This window comes from Sciurus vulgaris (assembly GCF_902686455.1).
Source record: "Sciurus vulgaris genome assembly, chromosome: 13".
Lineage (NCBI taxonomy): Eukaryota > Metazoa > Chordata > Mammalia > Rodentia > Sciuridae > Sciurus > Sciurus vulgaris.
In genome coordinates, this window is record NC_136474.1 from 30484876 (window position 1) to 30511212 (window position 26337).

At 36.4% G+C, this 26337-nt stretch overlaps 1 protein-coding gene across 7 annotated transcripts in view; it reads right to left on the bottom strand.

Moving 5' to 3' along the window:
- The window catches only part of AUH (AU RNA binding methylglutaconyl-CoA hydratase), a 179156-nt gene that overhangs the window by 114086 nt on the left and 38733 nt on the right, over positions 1-26337 (bottom strand). For 5 of the 7 annotated variants that reach the window (XM_079109297.1, XM_079109293.1, XM_079109298.1 and 2 more), the window contains one exon: positions 17057-17143. The exons of the other annotated variants lie outside the window; for them this stretch is intronic. In XM_079109297.1, coding sequence (XP_078965423.1) covers positions 17057-17143 — 87 coding nt within the window. The remainder of the gene's footprint in view (positions 1-17056; positions 17144-26337) is intronic. 7 annotated transcript variants of the gene reach the window in all.

Sequence of the window (26337 nt, forward strand, 5' to 3'; positions counted from 1 at the left end):
TTCTGATCTCTATTTTAATAAACTAGATTAGTTTTCAAGTGAGTTCAGGAGCTTTAAGTTCCTCAGAATCTCTTTCACTAAAAACAAGCAGAGCACAGGAAATTACAATGGCCAAGAACAAAGTCCATTTGCCTTTCAGACCCAGAGAGATTCTCTAGCTGTGGGAAATATAAACCTTACAGGGCAAGAGCGGAAAGTGGTGTCCAAAAAGTAGAATATACCCTCACTTGTCCCATGACTGATACTGCAATTTCAAAATGAAATTATAGCTTAAGAGTCTGACATTTTAATGCCTACCTTGAGGCAGAGTGGGCAGGTAGGCATCAGCACACAGTGAGGGCACTTAATCACTGGGTCTACACATGAAGCAGTTCTCTATGAACAGGTAGGATCTTCTGCCAGCAACATCCATGAACATCCACCAGCCGAGCCACTTTCTCCCAAGGAAAAAATTAATCTAGCAAGCTCGTCTCTGAGAAGGGAAGAATAATCTGGGAAGAACTAGTGAAATAAGAACTGATAAATAAGCTAGAAGTCTCTTTGCAATGTCTGGTCTGTAAGTCCACTTTGTTAGGCATGAAAAAGGATTTTTTTTTTTCTCTCCGTTGAAAAGCCTTAAAACTAGAAAATATTTTTGAAAAATGTAGAATTTTGGTTTTCCTTGAAAATAAAAAGAATTTAAGAAGGAAGAAAAAGAAAACTATTCAATAAATAAGAAATGTCTGCAGGATATTTGAATCTTGAACATCTTGTTTGATCTAACATGGCACATATGAAGAATATATTCACACATACATAATGAAGCACAATAACAACAACTCCCACACAATCAATATGCAAAGTACTTCAAGGTCAGAGCTAATACCTTTTGCCCATTTGCTCTTCACCTGCCTTCCCAAACCCAAAGGAAACCATAAATGGCCAAATCTGTGTTCATCTTATTTACTTGTGTGCAAGTGTGATTTCATTTACATGTTATAATTTTGCATGCTGTTAATTTATTTTTTAAAAATCATATTGCTTTTAATTCAATGCTATGTTTCAAGGATTTATCCCATACTGTTACATGTGTATATTATTCACTTATGCACAATGCTGTCTAGTAGTCAATTGTACAAATATACAAAAAACATTCACCTATTCTTCAGTCATTCAAAGTTGGTCATCAAAGTTGGTCATTGTCAGCTTTTTGCTATCAACAATGTAAGCGTCCCTAAGGTATTTTCAAATCCAAGTACCAAGCCAATCATTAGTAGCTCAAAATCAGGCTTTAAAAAAATGACATAGGGTAGTATCAACTGTAATACACAAGGAAAAGAAAAGGAGTTTTGGTACTTACTCACCACTGCATGATTACCGGGCAAAACTGTACATTTCTTTCTTACTACAGGATTAGGACAAAATCTTAAAGTTACCTCTCTAAGTAAATACCCCCTAAAAAGTAAACTAGAGTTTTATGAAATGTGGATGTTCTAATTTGAAAGACAGTATCAACTGGTTCCCTAGGCAACTCAACCAATTTATCTCCCTTTGGAAGTGTACAAAATGTTCTTTCTGGTAATCCACTTCCTCACTAGCGGATCTAGTAGTATCAGGTTTAAACATTTGTGGATAATCCTATGGATAGAAAACAGCCTTTCAGTGTGGTCTTACTTTGCTTTTCCACGATTACTAACAAGGCTGACCATCGTTCCAGGTTCACCCCCTTCTATTGCAGTGTGAAGTCCTTTTCTGTGGTTCCCACTTATTGACCGCAAGGTTATGGTCTCATCAAGTGTCCATTTCTCTGTGCACAAGCATATACACAAATCTTTGGCACCTACTTCAAGTATTTTCTCCAAGTTTGTAACTCAATTTTATGTACAGTATTTTTTTTTTATTGTTTGTTGTTTTTTTTTTTTTTAGTGTAAACGAATGGGATACATGTTGTTTCTCTGTTTGTACATGGCGTAAAGGCATACCATTTGTGTAATCATAAATTTACATAGGGTAATGTTGTTTGATTCATTCTGTTATTTCTTCCTTTCCCCCCACCCCTCCCACCCCTCTTTTCCCTCTATACACTCCTTCCTTCCTCCATTCTTGCCCCGCTCCCTAACCCTAACTCTAACCCTAACACTAACCCCTCCCTCCTCCCATTGTGTGTCATCATCCACTTATTAGCAATATCATTCGTCCTTTGGTTTTTGGAGATTGGCTTATCTCACTTAGCATGATATTTTCCAATTTCATCCATTTGCCTGCAAATGCCATAATTTTATCATTCTTTATGGCTGAGTAATATTCCATCATATATATATGTACCACTGTTTCTTTATCCATTCATCAACTGAAGGACATCTAGGTTGGTTCCATAGTCTGGCTATTGTGAATTGAGCAGCTATGAACATTGATGTGGCTGTATCTCTGTAGTATGCTGATTTTAAGTTGTTTGGGTATAGGCCAAGGAGAGGGATAGCTGGGTCAAATGGTGGTTCCATTCCAAATTTTCTAAGGAATCTCCACACTGCTTTCCAGAGTGGCTGCACTAATTTGCAACCCCACCAGCAATGTATAAGTGTACCTTTCTCCCCACATCCTCACTAACACCTGTTGTTGCTTGCATTCTTGATAATCGCATTCTAATTGGGGTGAGATGGAATCTTAGGGTGGTTTTGATTTGCATTTCTCTTATTACTAGAGATGTTCAACATTTTTCCATGTTTGTTGATGGCTCCTAGATCTTCTGTGAAGTGTCTATTCATTTCCTTAGCCCATTTGTCGATTGGATTATTTGTATTCTTGGTGTAAAGTTTTTTGAGTTCTTTATAGATTCTGGAGATTAGTGCTCTATCTTAAGTATGATTGGCAAAGATTTTCTCCCACTCTGTAGGCTCTCTCTTCGCATTGCTGATAGTTTCCTTTGCTGAGAGAAAGCTTTTTAGTTTGAATCTATCCCAGTTATTGATTCTTGCTTTTATTTCTTGAGCTATGGGAGTCCTGTTGAGGAAGTCTGGTCCTAAGCCGACATGTTGAAGATCTGGACCTACTTTTTCTTCTATAATCTGCAGGATCTCTGGTCTGATTCCGAGGTACTTAATCCATTTTGAGTTCAGTTTCGTGCAAGGTGAGACATATGGGTTTAGTTTCATTCTGTTGCATATGGATTTCCAATTCTCAAAGCACCATTTATTGAAGAGGCTATCTATTCTCCATTGCATATTTTTGGCCCCTTTGTCTACTATGAGAAAATTGTATTTATTTGGGTTTGTGTCCGTGTCCTCTTTCTGTACCATTGATCTACCTTTCTATTTTGGTACCAATACCATGCCGTTTTTGTTACTATTGCTTTGTAGTAGAGTTGAAGATCTGGTATTGCAATACCCCGTTTCACTCTTCGTGCTAAGGATTGCTTTAGCTATTCTGGGTTTCTTATTCTTCCAGATGAATTTCATAATTGCTTGTTATATTTCTGTACGGTACGTCATTGGGATTTTAATTGCAATTGCATTGAATCTGTATAGCACTTTAGGTAGTATGGCCATTTTGACAATATTAATTCTTCCTATCCAAGAACATGGGAGATCTTTCCATCTTCTAAGGTTTTCTTCAATTTCTTTCTTTAGTGTTCTGTAGTTCTCATTGTAGAGGTCTTTCACCTCTTTTGTGAGACGGATTCCCAAGTATTTTATTTTTGTCGAGGCTATTGTGAAAGGGGTAGTTTTCCTAATTATTCTTTCCAAAGATTCATCACTTATAAAAATGCATTAGGTTTATGTGCATTGATCTTATATCCCGCTACTTTACTGAATTCACTTATGAGTTCTAAATTTTTCTGGTGGAATTTCCTGGTTCCTCTAAGTATATAATCATATCATCAGCAAATAGAGATAGTTTGAGTTCTTCTTTTCCTATTGGTATCCCTTTAATTTCTTTGGTCTGTCTAATTGCTCTGGCTGGAGTTTCAAGGACAATATTGAATAGAAGTGGTGAAAGAGGGTATACTTGCCTTGTTCCACATTTTAGGGGTAATGCTTTCAGTTTTTCACCATTTAGAATGATATTAGCCATGGGCATAGCATAAATGGCCTTTACAATGTTAAGGAATGTTTCCACTATCCCTATTTTTTCTAGTGTTTTTAGCATGAAGAGGTGCTGTATTTTATCAAATGCTTTTTCTGCATCTATTGAAATAATCATGTGATTCTTGACTTTAAGTCTATTGATATGGTGAATTACATTTATTGATTTCCTGATGTTGAACCAACCTTGCATCCCTGGGATGAAACCCACTTGATCGTGGTGCACTATCTTTTAAATATGTTTTTGTATACAATTTGCTAAAATTTTGTTGACAATTTTTGCGTTGATGTTCATTAAGGATGCTGGTCTGAAATTTTCTTTCTTCGATGTGTCTCTGTCTGGTTTAGGTATCAGGGTAATATTGGCTTCATAGAATGAGTTTGGGAGGGTTCCCTCCTCTTCTATTTTATGGAATACTTTGAGAAGTATTGGAATGAGCTCTTCTTTAAAGGTTTTGTAGAACTCGGCTGAGAACCCATCTGGTCCCGGACTTTTCTTTGTTGGTAGGCTATTGATGACTTCTTCTATTTCAGTACTTGAAATCGGTCTATTTAAATTGTGTATGTCCTCCTCATTCAGTTTAGGAAATTCATATGTCTCTAGAAACCTGTTGATGTCTTCGAAATTTTCTATTTTGTTGGAGTATAGGTTTTCAAATTAGCTTCTAATTATGTTTTGTATTTCACTCGTGTCTGTTGTGATATTTCCTTGTTCATTCCGAATTTTAGTGATTTGGGTTTTTTCTCGTCTTCTTTTTGTTAGTGTGGCTAAAGGTTTATCAATTTTGTTTATTTTTTCACAGAACCAACTATTTATTTTGTCAATTTTTTGTATTGTTTCTTTTGTTTCAATTTCATTGATTTTAGCTCTGAGTTTAACTATTTCCTGTCTTCTACTACTTTTGGTGCTGGTCTGTTCTTCTTTCTCTAGGGCTTTGAGCTGTAGTGTTAGGTCGTTTATTTGTTGAGTTTTACTTCTTTTATTAAATGCGTGCCATGAAATAAATTTCCCTCTAAGTACTGCTTTCATAGTGTCCCAGAGATTTTGATATGATGTTTCTTTGTTCTCATTTACCTCTAAGAATTTTTTGATTTCCTTCCTAATATCTTCTGTTATTCATTCATCATATAATAGCATATTGTTTAATCTCCAGGTGTTGGAGTAGTTTCAGTTTTTTACTCTTTCATTTATTTCTAACTTCAATGCATTATGATCTGATAGAATACAAGGTAGTGTCTCTATCTTCTTGTATTTGCTAACATTAGCTTTGTGGCATAATATATGGTCTATTTTAGAGAAGGATCCATGTGCTGCTGAGAAGAAAATGTATTCGCTCTTGGTTGGATGGTATACTCTACAAATGTCTGTTATGTCTAAATTATTGATTGTGTTATTGAGATCTATGGTTGTTTCTTTGTTCAATTTTTGTTTGGAAGATCTGTCCAGTGGTGAGAGAGGCGTGTTAAAATCACCTAGTATTAGTGTGTTATGGTCTATTTGGTTTCTGAAATTGAGAAGGATTTGTTTGACATACATGGATGAGCCACTGTTTGGGGCATAGATGTTTATGATTGTTATATCTTGCTGAATTATGCTTTCCTTAAGCAGTATGAAATGTCCTTCTTTATCCCTTCTGACTAACTTTGGCTTGAAGTCCACATTATCTGAAATGAGGATGGATATTCCAGCTTTTTTGCTGAGTCCATGTACATGGTATGTTTTTCCCCATCCTTTCACCTTTAGTCTATGGATATCGTTTTCTATGAGGTGAGTCTCTTACAGGCAACACATTGTTGGATCTTTCTTTTTAATCCAATCTGCCAGTCTATGTCTTTTGATTGATGAATTCAGGCCATTAACATTCAGGGTTATTATAGAGATATGATTTCGTTTCCCGGTCATTTGGTTCATTTTTTAAATTTATTTATTTATTTGTTTGACACAATTTGTTTCCTCCTTTATTTGACAATTCCTTTAGGATAGTTCCTCCCTTTGCTGATTTGCTTCTTTGTTTTTCATCTCTTCCTCATGGAATATTTTGCTGAGAATGTCCTGTAATGCTGGCTTTCTTTTTGTAAATTCTTTTAGCTTTTGTTTATCATGGAAGGATTTTATTTCATCGTCAAATTTGAAGGTAAGTTTTGCTGGGTATAAGATTCTTGGTTGGCATCCATTTTCTTTCAGGGCTTGAAAAATGTTCCAGGCCCTTCTAACTTTTAGGGTCTGGACTGAAATTCTGCTGATATCCGTATTGGTTTCCCCCTGAATGTAATTTGGTTCTTTTCTCTCACAGCCTTTAAAATTCTGTCTTTATTTTGTACGTTAGGTATTTTCATATTAATGTGCCTTGGTGTGGGTCTGTTGTAATTTTGTGTATTTGGAGTCCTATAAGCCTCTTGAACTTGATTTTCCATTTCATTCTTCAGATTTGGGAAATTTTCTGATATTATTTCATTGAATAAATTGTTCATTCCTTTGGCTTGTTTCTCTAGGCCTTCCTCAATCCCAATAATTCTTAAATTTGGCCTTTTCATGATATCCCATAGTTCTTGTAGATTCTGTTCATGATTTCTTACCATCTTCTCTGTTTGTTCAACTTTGTTTTCAAGGTTAAATATTTTGTCTTCAATGTCTGAGGTTCTGTCTATCCTATTGGATATGCTTTCTATGGAGTTCTTAATTTGGTTTATTCTTTCCTACATTTCAAGGATTTGTTTGTTTTTTTTTTAATATTTTTTTTAATATCTCTAACTCTTTATTGAAATGATCTTTTGCTTCCTGTATTTGCTCTTTTAACTGTCGATTGGTGCGATCATTCAATGCCTGCATTTGCTCTTTCATCTCATCATTCAGTGCGTGCATTTGCTCTTTCATCTCATCGTTTGCTTCCCTGATCATTTTAATTATGTACATTCTGAACTCCTTTTCTGTCATTTCTTCTGCCATGCTGTCATTGAGTTTTATTGATGTAACATCTAGATTTGTTTGCAGCATTTTCTTCCCTTGTTTTCTCATATTGTTCAGGTATCAGTGGACTGCTGAGATATTGCAGATTTCCTCTATTGACTTATAATGCTCCTGAAGATTTCTAGTATATCCCCTCTTAGCCTTCAGTAGGCTTAAGTCTTGGAGGAAGATGATAGCGTGGTGCTCCACAAGGAAGCTGCCTCTCTAGGGGTGGTGGCCTTCAAGTGGGATATATTCCCTGCTAGTGGGCAGAGGTGCCTCCACTTGGTTGACCAATGGTCAACCAAAGGGGAAGTAGGCTGCGGGCTGAGTCAAGGCCTGTTTGGGCCTGTTTCTCTGGTTTTACCGTCCTCGTGGGAAAACCTTACCCCGCAGGGAAGACTCACCCAGTGGGGAGGTCTCGCTGGTCAGTTCCCCTCCTAGAGGTTCCCCTCAATCTACAACTACCACCTGGGCTGGGCTGCCTTCCTCTGCAATGTTCCCAGGGGCCTGGACCTACCTCCTGGGCCTGGGAGCCTCACCCTTCGCAGACGAGTCTCCTTAGGCTGCCTCTCCTCAGAGAATCTGCCCGCAGTCCTGGAAATTTCACTCCGCCCCTAAGCATGTCTCTGTGCGGCTCTTCCACCAAGAAGCCTCCTAGGTCCTGGGACCCTGCTCTGCACCTAACTGCCTGGCTATGCGGCCCCTCCTCTGAGCAGTCACCTGGAGCCCTGTATAATCGCTCTGAGTCCCAGTGACCCACCGCACACCTCTTCCTCTGGACAGCCGCCCGGTGTTCCGGTGCAGTCACTAGGAGTCCAAGCAACTCACTGCCTGCCTCCTCCTCCCACCAACCACCCATAGCCCTGGGCAGTCACTCCGAGTTCAAGTGACCCGCCCCGTTCCTCCTCCTCCTCCGGGCAGCCCCCCAGTATTCAGGAGTGGTCACTTTGAGTCCAAACAACTCACCACTTGCCTCCTCCTCTGAGCAGCCGCCTGGAGCTCTGATGCAGTCACTGCGAGTCCAAGCGATCCACCGCACTCCTCCTCCTCCTCCTCAGGGCAGGCCCCGGTGTTCAGGAGTGGTCGCTTTGAGTCCAAGCAGCTCTCCATGCAGCTCCTCCTCTGGCAGCCGCCCGTAGCTCTGGTACAGTTACTCCGAGTCCAAGCGGCCACGCTCCTCCTCCTCCTCCTCCCGGGAGGCCCCGTTGTTCAGGAGTAGTCGCTCTGAGTTCAAACAGCTCTCCTCGCAGCTCCTCCTCTGGTCAGCCGCCCGGAGCCCCAGTGGTTGCTCTGAGTCCAAGTGCTATGCTGAGCGGCCTCCTCTAAGATGCTCCCAGTTGTCCAAGTTCACTGCTCCAGCGGGGGGAGGGGTGTCTCACCGGGCAGCTCTACTTCACAAAGTTCCCTGCGTTCCGGGACTACCGCCCCATCCAGGACGCCTCCCCAATGGGAGAGACACACCCAGCTGCTTTGAGTTGGTCCCAAGTCTCTCAGTATCTCCTCTTTTGAATCCTGAATCCTGGAGCAACATGAATTGCAGCCACCCTCTAGTCCACCATCTTGAAAACCTCTTGTACAGTATGTTTTAATGAATACGTGTTCTTAAGTTTAATTTGGTACAATTTATCAATGTTTCCTTTCATGTGTTATGTTTGTGTTTTAAGAAATTCTTCACTCCATCAAAATGATAAGCTTTATTTTTGTAATTAATTAATTAATAAGTTACCATTAATTACTGTCTTTCTTAATAAGTCTGCCATTCCCTACCCATTCACATTGCCTCCTCTGTCATATCTCAGCTTCCCTACTTGGGTGGGTCTGTTTGGGGTTCCACGTTTGTGAAGCAGATCCAAGAGGCTATAGTTAGGCTTCTTCACTGAGTTTCTGGCCAGCTATGTTTTAGTATATAGTCAAGGTCATAAACATCTTGATTCAGCATATGACTCAAGATCATCAGCATCTGCTTATATGCATGCATTTACTTATGTAACCTGTTGGCACTGTGCCTTCTTTGTTTGGCCTGCATCTAATAAAGACCTGTGTAAAGACTCAGGCTGAGGGCTGCTACTGCCTGTGAATAAAGCATGTCTACTATCCCACTGTGCCTCACATCTTCTTTCACCTGTACAGATTCCAAATCTATTTCCCAGGGCCTAATCCTAAGAAGGACAGTGTTCCACTCCACTGGGTCACCTGTCTATCCCAAAGCAAATAATGTCATCCTAATATCTATATCATTAAAATAAGTATTGAATACTAATAAGATAAGACCTCCTCATTTCCTTCATCTTTAGTAGGAGTATTGGCTACTTGGAGCTACTTATTGCTCACTTTCCTCACTAAATCAATGCTGAGAATCTGTAGTTTTGTTTTTGTTTTTCTGAGATGCCAGAGATTGAACCCAGGACCTCACATCCCTAGTTCTTTTTGAGGGAAAATTATATTTTGACACAGGGTCTCACTAAGTCTCCTAGGCTGGCCTCAAACTTGCAATTTTCCTGCCAAAGCTTCCCAAGTAGTTGAGACTGCATGTGGTGCATCTCACTATGTCCAGTTGATCCTTTTAGCTTTGTGATGGAGATAACTCATACCACTTGAGAAGGAAAGTGTTGTTTCTTCTTTTTCAGTCTTTATTTATCCTACCTTTCTACACTGATAGGACTTCAGAACAGTACTGGACAGAGGTGATGGGGGTGGTCTCCTGACTCATTCATGACTTTAGGAAATAGTTTCTAATATTTTAATATTAAGAAACAAATACCTTTCATCAGGCTAATAAGTTTCCTTTACTTCTAATTAACTGTGAGCTTTTTTTCATGAATAAATGTTGATATTTCTCACATGCTTTCACTCAATCTACTGAAGTGTACATATGCTCTTAATTGCTGAATGTTGTAAATAAAATTAAATATTTTCAACTAGAAACCACCCCTAAATTCCTTGGTCTTTTTGACAACCTGCTAGATTTCACCTATACACACACAGACAAGTTCCTCATATTCCTTTCTCCCACTTTTTCTTTTATACTTAGGAATAAAGGGTACACAAGTATAAAATGAGGATATGGGTATGAAAAGATTAGTTTAGAAATAAATTCTCACTAGATTATACTGTAGAATCATTTATAAGATTGTAATGATCTGTTCCTTGGAAGTTCAGCAAAATGGCGAAAATGTAAATCTCCAATATCTAAAAATATTCCAGCCCAAGATTTCTTCTTAAAACCAAAATTTCATGTTTACTGGAACAGTTTTCTCAAGACATCTTTTTATCTTCACAGTCCCTGCAGTGTCTATAATCTTGTCTTTTTTCATCTGCAGCATATATTATTAAATATACTGTACTCCCATGTAAAGGACTTGTCCTTCTCTATGGTATTTGTCTTCTATGCCTCTAATTTCTGTTCCTTGTATTGTTCCTTCCCTGAACTTTCTTGGATTCACAACTTCTCAAAATAACTTTTAAAGGTAAAGCTTAGTTATTTATTGTCACTGGCTTTTCTCTTACTAACATTTTTCCCTCAAGTACGACTTTAACCAAATCTCATGTATTTGTATATATAAAATCAATCCTCCTTCTCCTCCTCCTCCTCCCCTACACCCCTTCCCCTTTCCTCTCCTCTTCTTCTCCCCACCCCCAGTACTGGGAATTTAACCCAGGGGTGCTTTACCACTGAGCTATACCCCCAGTCCTTTTTTATTTTTATTTTGAGACAATGTCTCACTAAGATGCTATGGCTAGCCTCTAATTTGCATTCCTCCCGCCTCAGTCTCCAGAGTCAATGGGATTATAGGCGTGCATCACCATGCTTGGCCTAATCATTTATTCTTAGAATTTTTTTTTCTTCCAATTCCTTCTTTGGCTCATGAGCTATTTAGCAGTTTCTTTTAAAGTGACAAACATTTGGTTTTCTATGTCAGTATATTTTATTTCTAACTTACCTGCGTTGTGAACAGCAAACATGGTCTCTACGTATCAATTTTCTGAAATTTAACAAACTTTGGGGGCCAGCATGACACATTTTATTTAACATTTCTTGTATTCATGGGAACAATACATCTTCTCTAATTTGGGGTAAGTGTTCATTAAACCAAACTTGGTAATCATGTTTAAATCATTATCTTTGTTAACTTTGTCGTTTTAACCTCATAATAAATTGAAGGAGATGAGTTGAAATTATCTACAATGTTATAATTTTGCTGATAATAAATCTGCCAAATTTTCTGAATCATTTTATCTGTATACTTTATATTGTGAGACATTCATTTTCAGATATACACAGGTTTAGGGTTATGCTTCCTGAAAAACAACCTTTTATCATATGTAGTAACTCTCTAATAATAATTTTTACCTATCCCTTTCTTTTGGTTAGCAATCTTCTGGTACAAAAATAGCCATACAAGATGTGGCTACTATTGACAATATACAACTGATTTTAACTTTAAACAGCAAGTTTAATTGAATGATATTAATGGTAATCATCAGATTTATTTCAAAATCTTACTACTTAATTTGTTCTAAGTGTATGCTTCTTTTTACTCCTTCCATTTTTTATGACTTGAGGAACTTCTGGCTTTGTTTTTTCTTCCTACTCTATACCCCTCTACTCATTAGCAAGTTCTTTTAAAAAAATTTTTTTTAGTTGTAGATGGACACTCTTATTTATTTTTATGTGGTGCTGAGGATCAAACAGGCCCTCACACATGCTAGCAAGTGCTCCACCACTGAGCTACAGCCCTAGCCCTCATTAGCAAGTTTTAAGCTGCCTTCTGGTTCCTAAATCTTACCAAGAATGCAAATCCCTAGGTGCAGTATCTTAAGCTCTCTACCACAGAATATAAGGGCCATAAAACCCTTAAGTCTCCAAATAACAATGAAAATTTTCTGAGTCAACCATGCAGCAAGCTGTCCAAGTTAGAACTGGAAATCAGTAGATTTTTTAAATCAACATATTAAAAGAATGGAAGGTAGAATTAATTTCAAACGAGGAAAAATAAAAAAGAAAAAAACATGAGATTTAAAAAGGGAGGGTAGGTCAGTGCTTAATTTCATTTTAGTACAAACTATAAGCTAAAAATGCTCTTTATATTTTCACATGGCTAACAAAAATTTTAAATACCACTTCATGACAAAAGCAAATTTCAGTATGCATAAAACTTTACTGTAAAAAGAGCCGTGCACATATGCTTATACAAATGTTTAAACATGATCTGAGTTTCCTTTTACACTGTAATGTCAAACTTGAGTAGCTGCAACAGAGATCACACTGCCCACAAAGCCTATCGTATCGCTGTCTTTTTTTTTTTTTTTATTGTAAACAAATGGGGTACATCGTTTCTCTGTTTGTACATGAAGTAGAGGCATACCATTTGTGTAATCATACATTTACATAGGGTAATGGTGTTTGATTCATTCTGTTATTTTTTCCTCCCCCCACCCCACCCACCCCTCTTTTTCCTCTATACAGTCCCTCCTTCCTCCATTCTTGCCTCCCTCCCACCCCCCATTACAAATCATCATCCACTTATCAGTGAGATCATTCATCCTTTGGTTTTTTGAGATCGGCTTATCTCACTTAGCATGATATTCTCCAATTTCATCCATTTGCCTGCAAATGCCATAATTTTATTATTCTTTATTGCTGAGAAATATTCCATTGTGTGTGTGTGTGTATATATATATATATCACAGTTTCTTTATCCATTCATCAATTGAAGGGCATCTAGATTGGTTCCACAATCTGGCTATTGTGAATTGAGCAGCTATGAACATTGATGTGGCTGCATCACTGTAGTATGCTGATTTTAGTCCTCTGGGTATAGGAATGGGATAGTTGGGTCAAATGGTGGTTCCATTCCAAGTTTTCTAAGGAATCTCCACACTGCTTTCCAGAGAGGCTGCACTAATTTGCAACACCACCAACAATGTATGAGTGTACCTTTTTCCCCACATCCTTGCCAACACCTACTGTTGCTTGAATTCTTGATAATCACCATTCTAATTGGGGTGAGATGGAATCTTAGGGTAGTTTTGACTTGCATTTCTTTTATTACTAGGTCCAAATCTTCAACATGTCAGCTTACGATCAGACTTCCTTAACATGACTCCCATAGCACAAAAAATAAAAGAATCAATAACTGAGATAGATTCAAACTAAAAAGTTCCTCTAAGCAAAGAAAACTATCAGCAATATGAAGACAGAGCCTGCAGAATGAGAGAAAAGTTTTGCCACTCATACTTCAGATAGAGCACTGATTTCCAGAATATATAAAGAACTCAAAAAACTCTACACCAAGAATAACCCAATCAACAAATGGGCTAAGGAAATGAACAGACACTTCACAGAAGATCTATAAGCAATCAATAAATTTATGAAAAAATGTTCAACATCTCACTATGTCTTTTAAGAAAGTCAGCCTGTCTTTAGTTTTCACATCTTAAAAAAAGTAGGTTAGGCTGGCATAGTGGCACATGCCTGTAATCCCAGAAGCTCAGGAGGTTGAGGCAGAAGGATCATGAGTTCAAAGCCAGCCTGAGCAACTTAGAAAGGACCTAAAAAACTTAACCGAGACTCTGTCTCTAAATAAAATATAAAAAGGATTGGTAGGGGATCGGGGGCCGGGGGGGGGGGGGGTGTTAGGGATGTGGCTCAGTGCTTAAGAGCCCCTGAGTTCCATTCCCAATATAAAAAAAAAAAAAAAAAAAAGGTTAGCATAAGATAGTTAAGATTCTACATTCCTTTCAAAATCTCACTGAACATCATAAAAGTTGTTAAAGTTTTTCGGTCTATTGAAATGTGGCAATAATAAATTTTTATTAGCAAATACTGAGGAGTTCTTGGAAAAGGAGTTCATTGCAAAGATAAGTCCCAGAAAATTTCTAAGTTCAGAAATTTTTTTCCTTTTCTTTTGGCGGTGCTGGGGATTGAACCCAGGGCCTTGTGCTTGCAAGGCAAGCACTCTACCCACTGAGCTATATCCCCAGACCCCTAAGTTCAGAAGTTATACATAGAGATTCTAGAAAAAAAAAATTAAGGTGACTTAGACAATGAGACCCATGTTAATTTAAAATTCAATATTTAAAAAGTTACAAGGGCATGAACTTTTACTCCAGAATTGAGCTCCCTGATCAATTTTAAACTAAATCCGTGCTCTGCCTCAGGAGAATCTGAACTTGAGTTTTAAGCTGGAAAGAGAAGCAAGGAGGGGTCTAAGCAATACTAGCACAGAATATATATTAGGAAAAATAGGTAATTAAGTTGATAACTGCTATGGAAATCAAACCAAAAAGATTTAAGTCTTAGCCAAAAAAAAGGGGGTGTGTGTGGGATGACATTAATAAAATCACATAGGGCCCCAAGATGTAATAAATTCTACCGGTCAAGAAGAGAGTACAAATATACACAGCACAGAAAAAGATGGAAAGCCCTCACCATGCTCTATGAACAAAATAAAACTGTTAACAAACCAGAAAAGAGTAACAACAAAAAAATTAGACCAATCTCATTTGTGATTACAACAAAAATGTTCAAAATTGATCCATATTAAAAACAAGCTCCACCCCTAATAATTACAATGACCAGGTAGGGCTTATTCTAGTCACCAAGCCAGTGCAGCACTGGTTAAGTCTATTAACATAACTCTGTACATTACAGGCTAATTGAGCTAAATTCTAATGTATACCAATTGACATTTTAAAAGCTTTTGACAAAATTCTTAACTAAAAAACAGATAACAAACTCCTGCCTGAATTTGATAAATACCTGCAAAGTATTAAAGGCACTCACCAAAGTCAAAACAGATAAGGATGAACACACTCACCTCAACAAATGAATATTATAAAGGGTCTAAGCCAATATAAGAAAAAATTATTAAAAATATGTTGAGTAAATTATTGGGATCATATGCATGTACAGATTTGTAATAATGAATCCCACTATTATGTACAATCATAATATACCAATAAAAATACAGGGAAAATAAAAGATAAAAAATGCATTATTCATAGATAATTATTGATAAGACAATGAAGATTTCATGTGGAAAATACAAGGGAATTAATTACAGAAGCAATAATGCAAGTAATTACTAAATTGGCCTAATATAAAACAACCACATAAAAATTTAGTAACTGTCCTATGAACCTGTAATATTAAGACTGCAATAAAAATAGGAGGATCACATTCAAAAGGCATAAATGCTAAAAAAAAAAAAAAAACCCAGCTAGAAATAAATGTGAAGGGGGAAAAAGATAGAAGACCAAGACCAATGTGGAGAAGATCATAAATCTTCCTTGAAAGTCATTTAAAAATGAACGAAAGCACCACCCCAAATGAATGACTCTCCAAAACTGAGCCATGCATATCAAATTTGGAAAGATTAAATATCATAAAAATGTCAGGTTTAGTGAAATTAAAATCAAAGACCCAATGGAGTATTTTTTTCTCTTTGCTTTAAAAAAAATTGTACTAAATTCATCTGGAAGAATTAAAGTATGAGATTCAACAAAGAAAATCTTCAAGGAAAAAAAATAATGATGGGAATCTTGTATAGATACTAAGTTTTAAATTTAAAGCTAATGGACTCAAATTGGGGTGGCACATGAAACGACATCACCTGTAACACACTGAACAAAAGATTAATGGACAAATTTCTCTTAGGGTTTGGGGTATAACTCAGTGGCAGAGAACTTGCCTGTCTCGTCAGAGGACATAGTTTGATTCCCAGCAATATTTTCAAAAAAATCTTTAAATTAAATATTTATTAATAATCCTACAAGAGGATGAAGGATTTGAAAAAGACAACTTACAGAGGGGGAAAGCAAGACTAACTTGGGAAAATTCACATTAATATGTTGAGATGTCTTTTTTCTTTCTCTTGACAAACTTTTTAAAAGGGGGAGGGAGGAAGAGAACAGAAAGGAAGGTAATGGAGAATGAGACAGATCAAATTATGTTATGTGTATGTAAGAATATGGCATAATGAATCCTACTATTATATATAATTATAATGTACCAATAAATTTATAATTAAAAAAATATTACATTTGGGGGATAGAATTTGATAGGATTTACAAAATACAAAACGAACAAAAGATACTTGGGATAGCAACTTCATGTTTAAGATTCTAACCCTATGTAAAAGGACTTTCACTGAGAATAAATAACAAAAACAGTGAAAATTCTTAAAAACCTATGATAATGAAGAAAAAATTTAAAATCTTGGCTAAGACTAGATCAGTATGTAATAGTAAATTGAAATCTGATAATAAAGTATACTGCTATGTACTATAATTCTAAGGAAATAGTATAACCATATTTATGTAAAAAACAAAAAATACAAATTCATAGATTTTTGTGTAGGCAGTTATTTAAAAGTTATACATATTTCAAGCCAATGGTTTATGTCAAGTTATTCTATTTTCTAAGCAATGCCTTCCTATGCCATGCCATGATACATATGAGGCATCTGTAATTAAAAAATATTACACATAATTTTTCAAATTAAATGTGACATATGAATATGTCAAAATGAACCTCACTATTATGTATAACTATAATGCATTAATCAGATTTTTTTAGAGTTGATTTTGCTCATTTCTTTTTCAGTCAAAAACTTCCTCCCTTAAAGGTGACCTGCATTTTGATTTAACAATAAAGTGTTCCACCTGCTTTTGAATTTCTTTATAGTTATATTGTCCATAGTCTTTTGTATCTAGCTTATTTTGCTCGACATAATGTCTTTGTCTGACAGTCATCTATGTTGCTGCAAGTATGAGTTTGCTCTTTTCAATTGCTGAGGATACTGTGTTGTATGGACATACTATAATTTGTGAGTCTATTCAGTCACTGTTTCCATTTTTTGGCAGTTATGAATAAAGCTGCTATCAACATTAAAAATAAATAACAAATAAAGCAGCCACTTGTAACTCATGAGTAATATAAGTACATGACCAAAGTTTACACATAAATACAGTATGCAACTATTTAAGTCTGACATTAAAGAACATCTTTGGCATGCTGAAAGAAGAATTTAATTATGCTTACCTATATCATTAATCACTGCTCTTATTTTGGAGACAAAAGGACCAACTTCACTGGAATGCATTTTGGCTCTTTCCTTAAGATCAGCACCTGCAAAGTATTTTATTTACAAATATAATCTTGTTATAAATATATTTTAAGCAAAGTATTGAAAACTTACTTAAGATTAATATGAAACTTAAAGGTCAACTGATTTCATCTGTTAGAGGCACTACATCACCTAAGGGTTCCCTACCAATGACTACCCTCAACAAGAATAAAGTATTGTTTATTTGTACATCTGTCACATGTTTGAAGCAACATTTTTCAAGCTTTCTGGTTTCAGGATCCCTTCCCATTCTTAAAGTAAGAGAGTGTATTTAAATGACACTGGCAGATAGTTACTTACTCTACTAGAAAGGAAACTACGAAATTTTAAAATAATTATTCACCAAAAAAACATAAACATTGTAACGTACACATAAATGACTACAAAATGGTGCCAGCACCTCTGTTCTCACAAAGACCCTGCCATTCTACCCCCACTGCTTTGGACTCATGAATGCAAAGGGTTAGGAACCATACATGTGGCCAACTACTCTTATTAGTCCATTATAAATCAATTATGACCAGGCATAATATCAAATATGATGAGAGCCAGGGCACTGTGAACTCACCCACTGCCCAGGGGAGCGAGAACTGGAGTTGACAAACCACGTATCATATCAGACAGCCCCTCAGTTCTCAGGTAAATATCCCACAGAAAATCTCTATCATGTAACAAAAACATACTCAAAGTAGCATTCAACATGGCATATGTAGAACGGCACAGAACTAGAAATAATCTAAATATTCATCAAAAAGAATAAAATTAGGCCATAGTTATTCAGCAAAGTGTTCTATATATAACATAAAAAAGAAAAGAATTAAATTAAATACAGATAAATCTACTGAAGCAAAGATATATTTATAGAATGATACACAGGATAATAACCACTTACTAAGTTTTTAAAACAAGAATACTACCTAAAGAAAAAATAGAGAAATGATTCTAAAATTTACTTCAAACTAAGAAACTTCTACAAAGCAAAGGAAATACTCAAAGGAGTAAACAGACAACCTGCAGAAGGGGAGAAAATAGTTGTAAACTACATAGCTATAAGGGATCAAAATATATAGAGGCCCAAACAACTCAACAGCAAGAAAATAGGCAAAGGATATGACTAGAAAATGGGCAAAGGATGTGAACAGAAACTTCTCAAAAGACATACAAAAGATTGACATATATACGGGGAAAAATGCTCAATATCACTAATCATCAGGGAAAAGACAAAACTACAATAGGATATCATCTCACGCCAGTTAGAATGGTTATTATCAAAAAGATAAATGAGAATGTGGAGATAAGGGAATCTCCACATTAAGGGAATAAGCTCATGGAGAACAGGGAGGTTCCTCACAACACCAACAAAGGAACTATCCAGGTCCAACAATTCCACTGCTGGGCAGCTGCAATAGCTCCTAATCCACACTTTCACTTTACATTGTTTGCTACCCATGGTTAATCACAGTCCAAAAATATTAAGTAGAAAATTCCAGAAATAAACAATTATTAAGTTTTAAATCACACACTACTGAGTTGTGTGGTGAAATCTTGTGTTGTCCTGTTCCATCTTGCCCCAAACATGAAGATCTAACTTTTTTGTTCTAACATATCCCTTTTTCCCAGAGTGACCATGTTGTCTGTATACACAACTCATCCATCAGTCACTTAGAGGTTTGGTTTTCAGATAAACTGCTAATATGCAAGTAGCCCTTCTTTTACTTAATAATGGCCACGAAATAGAAGAGGAAGTGATGCTGGCAATTCACATATGCCACAGGAAAGCTATAAAGTACTCCCTTTAAATGAAAGGTGAAGATTCTTAACAAACAAAAAAAAAAAAAAAAAAAAATGAAGAGGTTCCTAACATCCACAGTATGAATGAATAGGACAAAATAATATATATTTATATGTTTATATATATATATTCATATATTTATATAATATAGTCATATTTGATAGTTTCACTGTTTTATTTCAGAAATAACACATTTTTTACAAATCAAAAGTTTGTGACAACTTGTGTCAAAAAGTCTACTGGTGCCACATTCCCAAATGCATATGCTCACTATATGTATCTGCACCACTTCAGTAATTCTCACATAGCAAACTTTTTCAGCACTATTATATCTGTTAAGCTGATCTGTGATCAGTGATCTTACATGCTATTATTTTGAGGTACCACAAACCAAGCTCTTATAAGACAAGCAAACTTAATTGGGAGACAGCACTGAAATTAGGTCATTTAATAATCCTATAATGGCCTCTAAGGATTCAAATGGATATAAAAATTACATATCTATCAAGCTAAATCATAGCTAACAGTGATTAAGCTTACTGAGGAAGGTATATCGAAAGCTAAGAAAAGTTAGATCTCTTGGACCAAACACTCAAGTTGTAGATGCAAAGAGAAAATTCTTAAAGAAAATTCAAAGTACTACTCCAACAAACAAACAAATGATACTAAAGTAAAACAGCCTCATTACTGATCTGGAGAAAATTCTAGTGGTCTGGATAGAAGATTAAGCCATTTACAATGTTCCCTTAAACCAAATCCAGAGCAAGGTCCTAACTCTCTTCAATCCACTGAAGGCTAAGAGGGGTGAGGAAGCTGCAGAAGAAAAAGTCTGAAACTAGCAGAGGTAGGTTCACACGGTTTAAGGAAAGAAGACATCTCCCCAGCACAGAGGTGAAGCAGCCAGCGCTGGTGGAGGAGCTGCAGCAAGTTACCCACAAGATCCCACCAGGACTCCTCAGGAAGGTGGCTGCAATGCACAGCAGGTTTCCAAATGCAGAGGAAATACCTTTCTCCTGGAAGAAGAGGCCATCCAGGACTTTCTTAGAGAGGAGAAGTAAATTTCTGACTTCAAAGATTCAAAGGACAGGCTAACTCTCTTGTTAGGGAATAATGCAGTTGGTGGTTGAATCTAAGGCTCACTTTTTGACCACTTCAAACATCCTAGGATCCTTAAAGAATTAAATTAAATCTACTCTGTCTGTGCTTTATAACTAGAACAACAAAACCTGAATGACAACATATCCGTTTACAACATCATTAAACCCAGTCCACAGTTAAGAACTATTGCTCAGGAAAAAAAAAAAAGGATTCCAACTCACTGGTACATGGTTACTCAAGAACTCTGATGAAAATGTACAATGAGGTTGATGCCTGCTAACCAAACACTTATTATGTAACCCAAGGATCAAGAAATAATTTTGGCTCTGAAATCATCTTATTTAAGAAATGTATTTCCTAAGGCTTTAGCTGCCATAGATTAATGATTCCCCTGATGAATCCAAGCAAAAAAAATTAAAAACCTTTTGGAAAGGACTCACCATTCTAGATGCCACTAAGAACATTTTAAACCTATGGGAGGAAGTCAAAACACCAATATTAATAGGAATTTGAAAGAAGTCCATTCCAAACCTCCTCGATAACTTTGGAAAGTTCAAAATTTTTGAGGAGAAAGTAACTGCAGAAGTGGGGGAACTAGCAAAAGAACCAGAATTAGAAGTGAAGCTTGAAAATATGACTGAATTGTTGTAATCACATAATTAACAGATGAAGAACTGCTTCATATGAATGGGCAAAGAGCAGTTTCTTACAAAATCTACTGTTGGTGAAGATGCTGTAACATTGTTGAAATGACAACAAAAGACAAAGGCGTAGAATAAACTTGGTTGTTAAAGCAACAAGCAGGATTTGAAAGGATTGACTCCAGTTTTCAAAGACAATCTCCTGTGAATAAAATACTATTATGTAGCATCACATGCTACAGATAAATCTTTCCTAAAAGCAAGAATCAATGGATGTGGCAGGCTCCACTGTTGTCTTAAGAAACCCCAACCAACCAACACCTTCATGAGTCAGCAGCTATAAATACCCAAGTGAGGCCCTCCATGGGCAAAAAAGACTACAACTTGCTGAGGGCTCCAACAGTCAATAGCATTTTTAAGCAATAAAGTAGTTTTAATTGAGATATGCAATTCTGAAGCGTAAGACTGTTATTGTACTTAATAAACTATGATACAGTGTAAACATAACTTTTACATACACTGCAAAACAAAAAATGGTTATTAGGAACATAAAATGTGCATGATGGTTATGGAGAAGATGACTGGCAACAGGTACACAGAGGTCAATTTATTTGTAATATCATACTGCTTAAATTGGGTGGTGTGTGATCAATGTCAGTCTTTATTAAACATTTCTGGATGCCTGATTTGTTTTTCATAAAGAGTTAAAATTTACCAAAGATGAAAATGTTGGGCCTAAAAAGGCTTGTATTTGTTAAAAGAAATAATAAATGGTTTAATGCACTGCCATTTAAAATATAATTTTTAATTGAGAATATAAAATGCTGCTTAGTACCTATCAGATATTATATACTGTTTAATAAGAGTAGCTAAATGTTGTACCGTAATGGGGTGGGGAATAGATTAATAGTATGAAAAGGAGCCAAGGCCATGACAAGAAGAAAGTCAACAGTTCTGAGAGAAGCTCTGGATGATGTGGTCTGGAGGAGGTCCCACAACTGCATAATGAACCCTAGGGTAGGTGACACGCCATCAAACACATCATCTCATTTGACTTTGATTTTAGAGTATGCTATGAAAACACACCCTGAGGCCCCAGGGACTGGTCAACGAGCTACAGGGAATCAAGGTTTGCTCCCAGCCTATCCACTCGCGTCAGTCCCAGTAAAGAGTCTGCAAGATAGGCTCTTGTTATTTGGAGTGACCTTATCTACAGAGCAAAATTGTGAGCCTTCCTCAGGAATCAAAGTTTATTTTAGAAATAATTACCTTTCGCCAAGAAATGTTAAACACTTGTAACTTTGAGACTACTTAAAATTCTTTTTTAAATCACTTTTGTTTTTACGTTGAAAATAACCCAATACAGCACCTTCAACCTAAAAACATAGTTTCCCTCTCCTCTTTCCTTTGTCTACTAACAAAGTCATCTCCAAGGCTTGGAACTTCTCAGTTACGTTACTTTTTAAATTCAAGGGAGTGCTATGCTCGCCAGCAATGCCACTTATCCCCCTACTCCATGCACCCTCAAATTCTCTACAAACCACTTCCCAGCTTTTCTTGTCAAATTTCAATCTGAGATCCTATCCTAATACCCCCTTACTTAGAAAACAAACACTCAAAAGAGAAATTCTACCAGCCCCCACCACAAATCCACTTACCTGCCAACATTCTGAACCCCAATACACCACCCCACTTCCTGTTACTATGGATGGACAAACTTCATGGTGTGGCCAGCCCATCCCTTTTGCAATGGACCCAACCCCCTTTAGTCTCCTTGAGGACACCACCCCAGCATATATCCCTTCCTTGGCTCTCATCAACAGCACCACTCTTTAAGAGACTCATCCCATAAGCACACAATAAACTATAAAACCCACATCTTTGCACAAAAAGAAAAGAAAATCACATGGACTTCCACTGTAGCTATGAAGGAATAGGTTACCATCAGATCACTTCTTTCATGAAAAACAGGAGAAAATAGGGAAGACAGATACATAAGGAGAAAGGTAATCAGCTAAGGCAGACTGGATACAAGAGGTTGGGAATTCAGAGAAAAAGGAAACAAGAGTAAGCTCCTGCCTTTCCCCCACATATGATGAGCTATCAACTGAAGGGGCTAATAGCCGTGGTAGGAAGAAGCACCAGAAAAATCACTGCCATCACCTGGAGCTGGAGAGAGAAACACTAGCACCCAGAGCCTCTACCTTGGCCAGAAGTTAGAGGCCAAGATCCTGGAAAGAAAGGAAGTACAGAGAAGAGAGTCTACTGAAGGATATGCAAGTTTCTAAAGTACACCTAAGCTCCGAAACAATCCCAGCAGCTCGGGAGGCTGAGGCAGGAGGATCGCAAGTTCAAAGCCTACTTCAGCAAAAAAGAAGGCACTCAGCTACTCAAACCCTATCTCTAAATAAAATATAAAAAAATAATAGGGCTGGAGATGTGGCTTCGTGGTCAAGTGCCCCTGAGTTCAACCCTGGCCCCCCCCCCCCCCCCAAAAAAAAGAATTTCTCAAAGACACATTGTAATCAAAATGCCTAACATACTGAGCAAGAATAAAATATTGAAAACCACAGAATAATAATATCACATTTAGGGGCAAGCCAATCATAATTACTCCTGATTTTTCAGCAAACTCTAAACTCAAGGAACACATGGAATGAATGATGTGCTCCAGACCCCGAAATAAAATAACTGTCAGTCAAGATTGCTATATCCTGCAAAGCTACGCTTCAGAGTTGAAGATGAAATAAGGACCTTCCAAGTTAGGTAGAAATTAAAAAGAATTCATGACTACTAAGCCACCACTACAGAAAATACTTAAATACTATAAACAAAAGAAATCAAAAACAGACTCCAGAGCACTTGAATGGACAAATCTCATTAGAAAAGCATCTAAGGCAAAGGAGAAACATGACCAAATTAAACATTAGAAATAGAACAAAGTGGCAGGAATTAATAAACCTCTCTATATAATAACAATTAATGTAAATGGTCTCAACTTTCCAATTAGGAGGCATAGGCTGGCAGAATGGTTAAAAAAAAAAAAAAAACAAGATCCAACTACATGCTGTTTGCAAGACTCACCTTATAGGCATACATACACATGCTACAAATAAAGCCTGAAAATGAGCCTCAGGAGTAGCTACTTTCACATCTGACAAAGCAGACTTCAAGCCAAAATTAATCAGGAGAGACTAAGGTCACTTCAGACTAGTAAAGGGAATTCAAAGAAATGTAATGATAGTAAATATTTATGCACATAATTACACAGAACAGATAATACTCAACTTAAGGATTCAGACTCCAGTACAGTAATACCAGGTGATTTTAACACTTCTCCCACCAATAGACAGGTCATCCAGACAAGTTTCAGACTAAGAATTATTATAGACTCTTCAGACCTAAGAATTATTATAAATCAAATGAACTTAGACATCTGTGAAATAATGCAGCCAACAATGGCAGAACTCACTTTCTTCTCAGCTACTCATGAAACCTTCTCCAAAACAGACCACATTTTAGGCTACAAAGCAACTCCAAGCAAATACCAAAAAAATAAATAAATAATTTTATATAATTCCTTGCATCTCATCTGATCATAATGGGTCAAAATTAGAAATCAATACAAAAAAAGCACCAAAACTATATAAACACAAGCATAGAGATTGAACAATACATTTTTAAATGATGAATAAGTGATAAAAGTCAGGGGAGATAGTTTAAAAATATTAGAAACAAATGAGAACAGTGATAGAACATACCAAAACCTCTGAGACACTGTGAAGGCAATTCTAAGAGGAAAGTTTATACCTGAGTACTTGCATGCAAAAATCCAAAAGATCTCAAAAAGATAACCTAATGATGCACCTCAAGACCACAGAAAAACAATAACAAAACAATTTCAAAACCAGTAGAAGGAAATAATTAAAATCAGAGCTGAAATCAATGATATGCTGAATTTTTTAAAAAGCATGGGATCAATGAAGATTTAAAGAGATAAGCAAAATAGATAAGCTCTCAGCCAAACTGATGAAAAGAAAACGGGAGAAGAAGATCCAAATCAATAAAATTGGAGATGAAAAAGGAGAAATCACCACAGGCATCAGAGTAACTCAGAGGATCATTAAAAACTGCTTTGAATACTTAAACACCAATAAATTGGAAAACCTAAAAGAAATCAATATATTTCTCGACAAAGACACATATGACCTGCCCAAATGGAAACAGGAAGATATAGAAAACCTAACCAGACCAAAAATAATCAATGAAATAGAAGCAGAAATCAAAAGGCTTCCAACAGAGAAAAGCCCAGGGCCAGATGGATCTCAGTTGAATTCTACCAGACATTCAGAGAACTAATGACAATGTTCCTCAAATTATTCCATGAAACAGAAAGGAGTGAACACTTCCAATTTCATTCTAAGAAGCCAGTTTTGATATCAAAACCAGATAAGAACAAATCAAGGAAGAAAAACTACAGACCGATATCCCTGATGAACACAGATGTAAAAATCATTAAAAATATATTAGCAAATCACATTTAACAACACATTAAGAAGACTATACATCATAACCAAGATGGTTTCATTCCAGAGACGCAAGATTTAACGTATGCAAATCAATACATAAAATTCACCACATGAATAAAATTAAGGACAAAAATCATGATCATTTTCAAAAGATGTAGAGAAAGTCTTCGACAAAATTCAGCACCTATTCATGATAAAAACACTGAAAAAATGAGGGATAGAAGGAACTTACTCAACATCATAAAGGCTATATAAAATAAACTCATATTCAGTACCACAGCAAATGGGTAAAAAACGAAAGCACACCCTCTAAAATCTAGAACAAGACAGAATCACCATTCCTATTCAATATAGTACCAGAAATTCTAGCCAGAGCAATTAGAAAAGAGAAGAAAATAAAGGGGCTACAAATGGGAAAGAAAGAAGTCAAATTATCATTATTTGCAGATAATATGATCTTAAACTTAGAAGATCCAAAAGGCTCCACCAGAAGTCTGCTAGACTAATAAACAAATTCAGCAAATAGCAGAATACAAAATCAAAACACACAAATTAACAACTTTCCTATGCAACAATAAGGTGAAAACAAAATCAAGAAAATAATTCCATTCGCAACAGACTCAAAAAATAAATAAATAAATATCTAGGAATAATCTGACCAACAAGGTGAAATACCTTCACACTGAAAATTTTAGAATACTGAAGAAAGAAACTGAAGATGACACTAAATGATGGAAGGAGCTCCCATGTTGATGGGTAGGTAGAATGAATACCAATAAAAGGCCATATTACAAAAGCAAAATACAGATGCAATGCAATCCCCATCAAAACACCAGTGAGTTTCTCCACAGAACTACTAAAAACACTCCTAAAATTTATCTGAAAGAATTAAAGACCCAGAACAGCCAAAGCAATTCTAAGAAAAGCAATGTTGGAAGCATCACAATACCCGACTACAAATTACACTAGAGATACGCTAGCAAAAACTGCATGGTACTGGCATAAAAACAGACACACTGACCGATGGAACAGAATAGAAGACACAGAGACAAACCCCACATAGATGCAGTCAATTATTGACCAATTATTGACGAAGGTATGAAAACTATGTTGGAAAAAAGACTTTTAACAAATGG